Source organism: Rhincodon typus, chromosome 39 (genome assembly GCF_021869965.1).
Source record: "Rhincodon typus isolate 14 chromosome 39, sRhiTyp1.1, whole genome shotgun sequence".
NCBI lineage: Eukaryota > Metazoa > Chordata > Chondrichthyes > Orectolobiformes > Rhincodontidae > Rhincodon > Rhincodon typus.
The window spans coordinates 16,095,481-16,103,709 of NC_063370.1; the positions used below are offsets into that span (position 1 = coordinate 16,095,481).

Sequence of the window (8,229 nt, forward strand, 5' to 3'; positions counted from 1 at the left end):
TTCTGGTACGTTACTAGCAGGTTTCTACAACATGGTGTATCGGCCGCTTGTGAAAGAATGTGTCAAAACAGCACCTTGGAGCAATGGATGAGATTCTGAGTCTGGAGCTTAAATTTAAAAGGCTTTTTGTGAAATAGCAGGTGAATTAACCAAATAAGTGTTTTTTTTTACTCCCTGCAGACAGCTGATTTGAAGCAGATATGGACCAGGGATTCTATGAAATCGGCTAATCTAATGTATGGCCAGTTCTCTGAGATAGGGTTAGAACAGTGTGGATCGAATTCTCTGACCCACATTCCAATCTCCTGCATTACACTGCCAGTGATTCTGCTGCTTCTTGTGGCAGCAAAGAAGGCTTCACAGAGTTTGATGAAGTTACATTGGTAGCAATGCAGTACAACTGATTCTTATGCTGCTGCATGTCGCCTACATTAAATAACAATTCTTCCTTGTTATTAGTTGTGCAGTTAAAAACTAACTGTCGGGGGAGGGTGGAGAAAAGGGATAGAATCATGGTACAGATAGGATCAAAAGGAAAGAATAATAGGGAGTGAGTGGGATATGCTGATTCTGGTTTGCTTCTTGTGATATTCTGAGATTGCTATGTAATTTATGTTGAACACGAAATATACTTTAATTGCAAATCTGCCCCTTTTGTAATTTTAAAGACAATGTTTTCCACAGTCGCTGGACAGTCATGGGGCTGTGCATGTTAGGAGAGTGAAGATCGATGCAGGCAAGATTGGGTGAAGTTTGACCTTGAGGATGGAGGAGGGTATCAAGATGGGAGCCTGCAGTGTGTGACTTGGAAGCGGATAATTAATGCTGACAGCTCTTGGCTGTGGCTGTGTGGTTGTTAGAGTTGATAAAAGCAAAAATAAAACACCCACCATTTGGTTTGAATGAGTGGGGTTTTGAAATGAAATCCCCGAGGGGAAGAGGGAGGATTAAATCTAACAACAGAAACAAGAGTCAATATGATATTTATGTTAGCTGAAAGAAAAAGGAATGCATTTTGCTGAAACTGCACAATGACTGTGAGATCCTGATAAGAAAACCATGACTGACTTCGACGCATTATGCGGCATGCTAACATGAAGATACTGAATCTCTATCCATACAAAGCAATCTAATATAATCCCTCCAGTGTGCAGTGACCTCTACATTACATGTATTGATTGTATTCTCAATTTATGTATAAAGACACTTATCTTTACAAGATTCGGTGTCTGTGACTTCCATTTGACCTCTAACGGAGACAGTAATCTCTCTAATGTAAAGAACTCAGGATTTTGCTTTAATTCAGAGTTTGGTTCTTTGCAGCAAATGTATGATATGATCTCTCATAAAATGCCTGCAGTTCAGGAAGAGGCTATTTGGCCCATTGAGTCTGCACCAACTCTTCTTAAAGCATCCACCCAGATCCAGCCTCTCCCATATTTACTATGGCTAATCTACCTAGCCTGCACATTGGCATTGGAGTAGTGCACAAATAAATGAAAAAAATCATAGAATCCCTACAGTGTAGAAGCAGGCCATTCAGCCTGTCAAGTCCACCCTCCAAACAGCATCTCACCCAGACTCTCCCTCCTACCCTATGACCCTGTATTTCCTATGGCTAATCCACATAACCTGCACATATTTGGGCGGTGGGAGAAAACTAGAGCACCTGGTGAATACGCATGCCGACATTGGGAGTCATGCAAACTCCACACAGACAGTCACCCAGGGTTGGAAATTGAACCCAGGTCCCTGGCGCTGTGAGGCTACATGCTAACCTATTGTGCTACCATGTCTGTGATTTGCAACAAACAAATTTAATAAGAGAATAACTTTGAATTTGGAAACATGTCTATTATAAGATTCTTGGCTTTATTTTGAACTCCCTCCATTTCCATTTTCCTCAGGCCTAAGCTCTGGACCACCTTCACTAATCAAGTGCTTCCCAAACCTTTTCCCACTCTGACCACATATCAAGACTTGAAACCATAACAGTGCAGAAAGGAGCTCTGGGAGTGGAGTAGAGGACTGGGGATCGGGGTAGTAGGCTTTGGGAATGGCATAGGGAACTATGAGAAAGGAGTAGGAGGCAGTGAGAGAGGATTGAAGGCTGTGGAGTGGAGTAGGGGTGGCATAGGGGACTGGGATCAATGCTCAATGACACGTATGTGTATGATTTATAGCTCTGAAGGCCAGAAGGACTCTTTCATTACTGCTTTGTTGGACTGCCAGTGTTGAAGGGGTGCTACACTGTTGGACAATCAATGCTGAGACAGTGCTGCATTGTTGGAGGGTCAATGCTGACGTTGTGCTAGATTATTAGAGGGTCAATCCTCAGGGAGTGTTACATTGTTGGCGGGTCAGTGCTAAGGGAGTACTGCATTGTTGGAGTAACAATGGTGAGAGTATGCTGCATTGGTGGAGGGTAAGATGTGAAGGTGTGCTACATTGGTGAAGGGTCAGTGTTGAGGGTGTGCTGCATTATTGGAGGGCAACACAAATGGATAAGATGGTAAAGAAGGCATATGGCATGCTTACAATCAACATTCGGGGCATTGGGTATAAAAGTTGGCAAGTCTGCTGCAACTATATAAGCCTTTGGTCAGGCCACATTCGGAGTGCTGTGTGCAGTTCTGGTTGCCACACTATAGGAAGGATATGGAGGCTTTGGAGACAGTGCAGAAGAGGTTTACCAAGGTGTTGCCTGGATTGAAATGTATTAGCTATACGGAGAGGTTGGACAAACTTGGATTGTTTTCTCTAGTGTCTCAGTGACTGAGGGGCAACCTGATAGAAGTATATAAAATTATGAAAGACATGGATAGGGTGGATAGTTGGAGTCGTTTTCCCAGGGTGAAAATATCAAAATACTAGGGAACAAAGTTTTAATGTGAGAGGTGAAAAGTTTGAAGGAGACGTGCAAGGAAAGACTTTTTACACAGAGGGTAGTATGTTCCTGCAACATGCTGCCAGAGGAGGAGGTGATAGAAGCAGATATTATAGCAAAGTTTAGGAGATATTTAGACAGACACATGAACAGGCAGAGAATGGATGGATATGGACCATGTGCAGGTAGATGGGATTACTTTAGAATAGCATCATGGTTGGCACAAGCATGGTGGGCCAAATGACCTGTTCCCGTGATATACTATTCTGTGTCCTATGTTCTACGTCTGTGCTGAGGGTGTATTGCATTGGTGCAGGGTTAGTGGTGAGGGTATTGTATTGTTTGTATGCTGTATTGTTGAAGGGTCTGCTTTGCTTGTGTGTTGCATTGTTGAAAGATTTGTATTGTGCACGTTCTGCATTGTTGGAGAATCAGATTTGAGGATGTACTGTATTGTTGAAAAGTCAGTACTGAGGATGTAAGACATTTTTTAAGGGTCATTGTTGGAGAAATAAGGTACTGTATTAGATGATCAACTGCGATCATATCGAATGTGGAGCAGGCTCAAGGGCCATGACAGATGGTGGAATTTTAATTCAGTAAATATCTGGAATTAAGAGTCTAATACCGACCACAAGTCCATTGTTGATTATCAGGAAAAACCCATCTGGTTCACTAATGCCCTTTAGGAAAGGAAACTGCCATCCTTACCTGGTCTGGCCTACATGTGACTTCAGACCCACAGCAATGTGGTTGACTCTCAACTATCTTCTGGGCAGTTAGGAATGGACAGTAAATGCTGGTCTAGCCAGCAATACCCTCATCCCATAAATGAATAAAGAAAAAAAATGGCCTACTCCTGCTCCTATATTCTATGTTTCTATGTTTCTGTTACTGACAGTGTGTTGCACTGTTGGACAGTCAGTGCTGAGGAACTGTTGAATTGTTGGAAATACTGTTAGTTGGATGAGATATTAAATATGAGGTAATTATGTATGGTTAGATAGATGGGAAAGCTCCCATGAAATTATTTTGAAGAGGTGAAGCGGAGTTATCTCAGTTATCCTGGCAAATGTTTATTGCTCAATCAAAATCAAGCAGCCTGCATGTATTAGTTCCCCATTCACCATCTTCAACATTCACTCTCTCCGCCATCGACGATCAGTAGCAGCAGTGTGCAGCAAAAGATGCACTGCAGAAACTCACCAGTGCTCCTTTGACAGCACATTCCAAACCCATGACCGCTTCCGTCTAGAAGGGCAAGGGCAGCAGAAACATGGGAACACTACTACCTGCAAGTTCCCCTCCAAACCACTCATCGGTCTGACTTGGAACTGTATCTCCATTCAGTCAGGGTTTTGGGGCCAAAATCCTCAAATTTTTCCCCTGACGATTGTGGGTCCATTTGCACCACGTTGACTGCAGCGGTTCAAGAAGACAGCTCACCACCACCTTCTCAAGGGGCAATTAAGAATGGGCAATAAATGTTGCTCAGTCAGAGACCTGTGATGTGAATGAATAGCAAAAAAAATCACAAAAACAAATGAACTGATCATTGCTGCTTATGAGATGTTGCCGTGTGCATATTGCTTGCTGTGTTTCTTAATTTATAACAGTGACTACAGTTCATAAAGAGGCTTGTTAGATATAAAATACATTGAGATGACTGGTAGTTGTGAAAAGAGATATATAAATGCAAGAGTTTCTTCTTTTCTTTCCTCAGTAACATGTAGGGAATCAGGTTTTGGGATTTTAGTCGAAGAAGAACTCAGCCCCCAACCTATACCCAGCATGGTTCAGATTACATCATTATAGCATTAGAAATAGCCTGGGCCTGAGTCGTATATGGCCTGATCTCACAAATGGATTGAATACTGTTCAAACAATAACTTAACAGTGGGCATCTTGTGCAATGGTAGTCTCTAAGGAGGCTTTTATTCAAGTCCCACCTGCTCCAAAGATGTATATTAACATCTCTGATAGAAAATACCTACAATAAAGAAACACAAAACCATTTGTAACCACAGATAACACAGTATGGAGCTGTAGGAACACAGCAAGACAGGCAGCCTCAGAGGAGCAGGAAAGGTGACGTTTCGCATTGGGACCCTTCTTCAGGAATTTGTAACCAGTAGCTGAAAAGGTTGGGCTGGTGAACATATAGGATTTGTGGCACAGAAAATGGCCTTTGAGCCCAACTAGGTTAGATATTTTCCAATCAAGCTGTTGTCAGCAATGTTATTACACAACTCTGGAGCTGGTAGAACTTGAACCAAGGTCTCCTGACTCAGGGGTAAGGACAGTACCATTGCACCACAAGTCCGGACTCAACTGATCAGTGCTGGTGATTATCCTCTATACAAATCTCCATTGAACTTTTTTTTAATCTAACTTAATTCACATATATTTCTATTTATTTATGCCTTATGTGTTCATCTAACTTCCCCATCTTAGTAGCTATGCTATTCATCTCAGTGATGACACATTAGCACATTCAATATTCTGACCAGTCTCTCCATGAAGACATTTCTTCTGAATTCCTGTTGGGTTTGTTGATGACTGTCCTGTTTATGATCCTGAGGTCTTGTCTCCCCCACATGTGGGAGCATGTTATTAGAGTCACAGAAATTGATACAGCATGGAAGGAGTCCATTCAACCTGTGCTGACTCTCTGAATGAGAAATTTGTGCCTTTCCCCATAGCCCTGCACATTCTTCCTTTACACATATGACCCCGGTCCCTTCTCAAAAGCCTTGATTGAACCTGCCTTCACAATGCTATCAGGCACTATCAAGGGCGGCATGGTGGCTCAGTGGTTAGCACTGCTGCCTCACAGTGCCACGGACCTGGGTTCAATTCCACCCTTGGGTGACTGTCTGTGCGGAATCTGCACATTCTCCCCATGTCTGTGTGGGTTTTCTCTGGGTGCTCTGGTTTCCTCCCACAGTCCAAGAATGTGCAGGTTAGTGGATTGGCTATGCTAAATTACCCATAGTGTTCAGGGATGTGTAGCTTATATGGGTTATAGGGGGATGGGTCTGGCTGGGATGCTCCAAGTGCCAGTGTGGACTTGTTGGGCCGAAGAGCCTGTTTCCACACTGTAGGGATTCTATGATTCAGTGCATTCCATACCCTGCCAGGAAAATGCTATGGCCAGTCTTCCTGCTCTGCTACTAATTCCAGAAGGCTGAAGTATCCTTGGTGATATTTCCTCACAGCCATTCCTTAGAACATGCAGTGGTTTTTCCTCAGAAGCTACAACACAGCTGTCACGCACCTCTTCTCTAGCCAAGGCAAGTCTAGTGGGAGATTCCACCTCTTTTCTCATTCTTCATCCCAAAATGAATCACTTTGTGTCTCTTTATGTTGAATTTCATCCGCCACCTCCTTTCAAAGCTCTTCATAATTTTATAGATCATCCTTAATCTTCTCTGCTCCAGAAGAGCGTGTCCCGTCCTGCCTGCTGTTTCCTGCTAGAGTGAATATCTCTATTCTGGTAACATACTTATTTAATTTTGCTCCTCGTCTAATGTCTTGATATTCTTTATTGTCAGACAGTCTAGTCTAAGTAGTCAACAATGTGCTGATTCGGGAATGTGTGTTTATTAATGTGAAGTCTTTGTGTTTCTTCACATTGGTCTAACTATGTTTTTCTCTCTCTCTCTCTTCACAGTCTCTGGAAAGCACCCGTCGAATGCTGCAACTGGTGGAGGAGGTATGAGGCCAGCAATAATTTCATTTATTTTCTATGTTGGTGGATTCCCGATAAAATCACAACCATGTTTCTGGAGATTTTGTCAGTAAGACATGCTGCGCAGTCCAATGAGCGTTTTAAATTAGGTTAAAGATGATTTGAGCAAGCAAGAGCTCCTTTGTCATTGGTCGGTGTGTGATATGCTGTTGGCAGTCTAACTCGCATCTGTCAGCCACATATTTCATTCAACAGAGTAAGCAATCATTAGTTTACACAATGATTGGATTGAGTAACGATTCTACCTGATTTAGCTGATGCGACAAGGATGCCAATGACGCACTGATCCTGCACTTTGAGCCACTGAGACTGACCAGAAATCAATGAAACTAGCTATACGTCTGCACTAAGAGAGAGCTCTGCAGCTCTGATAATCAATACCGCTTGCATCCACTTGCTGTGTTAGCCAATACCAGCCGAGTCATCTAAAGTAATCTGGAATTCCGTCTGTAAGGGCATTGTGGGTCTACTTATGGTACGTGGACTGCAGCAGTTCAAGAAGGCAATTCGCCACCACATTCTCAAGGGCACCCAGGGATGGACAATAAGAGCTGGCCCAGCCAGCAAAGCCCACATCCCACAAGTGAATAAAAAAATTAAAGAATTATCCTCGCTTCATGACAATCATCTTTTGATCTCCCTCTTATGCATTTGCCTGTTTCCAAGGCTGAACATGAGGAACTCATGTGTTTTCTTATTCTTTCTAAGCTTTGATACTCAGTCTGTAGCTTCTGTCCCACCTCAATCTGCCCTGTCCTCACCAGACTCATCTGCTCTGAAAGAACTGCCTCCTGCTGCAACTTCTAGCCTTCAGTGACCTTGCTCCAAGCCCCACAGGCTAACGTGGTGAAGACCCTTTTACACCAAGATACAGCTGACTGCAGACAGGCCTGTCCCTCCCGATTGACTGTATTCCCATTGTCTAAAGAAGCTGAACTTGCAGGAACCAACAGGCCGGTAGACCAAGGAAAATTAGGGATATGAGTCAGCTTTTATCATGTAAATAGGGGAGCCATAGCCATACATTTTGATACCAAGTAATAGTGAAGTTTAGTGTGCCCAGCTTCTTGATACAAATTGAAAGGTGGCAGCATGAAAATTATCTCCTGAGTCTGAATTACTAAACACCCACAGCTAAATGAATGGTAATTGTGTTTTTCATTATTTGTGATGCCCATGTAAAGCAACCCAATTTAAAACTGCTGGATGCTTAAACTGCATTAAATGAACCAATTCATGACTGAATGGCTACTTTGAAATGGTTTCCCTGCTTTCTTGTCACAGACTAACATTGAGCTGCTACATTTTCCCATTCTGAAGGCACCAACGGCATGGTACTTGATCTTACTGATGCTGGAAAAGGTTGTTTGGACTGACTGTCAACATGAATTTGATTGACAGAGTCAAATGTTTAAGTGTTATATGACAGCTAGCTGAAATGTGAAGCATTTGAAATGCATTGTATCCATCCACCCTATCCCTTCAGCAAATTTGCAAGCTGTGGTTTTAACCCCTACTCCACTGGAGTTGTGCATAGATGAAGGTTTAGGAGGAGCCAAGTCCATATAACATCCCTGAGGTCTGTCCGATT

At 42.8% G+C, this 8,229-nt stretch overlaps 1 protein-coding gene across 1 annotated transcript in view; it reads left to right on the top strand.

Moving 5' to 3' along the window:
* The window catches only part of LOC109915208 (synaptosomal-associated protein 25), a 110,969-nt gene that overhangs the window by 15,487 nt on the left and 87,253 nt on the right, over nucleotides 1–8,229 (top strand). The window contains exon 3 of the mRNA XM_048618423.1: nucleotides 6,561–6,602. Within this exon, the coding sequence (XP_048474380.1) occupies nucleotides 6,561–6,602 (42 nt within the window). The remainder of the gene's footprint in view (nucleotides 1–6,560; nucleotides 6,603–8,229) is intronic.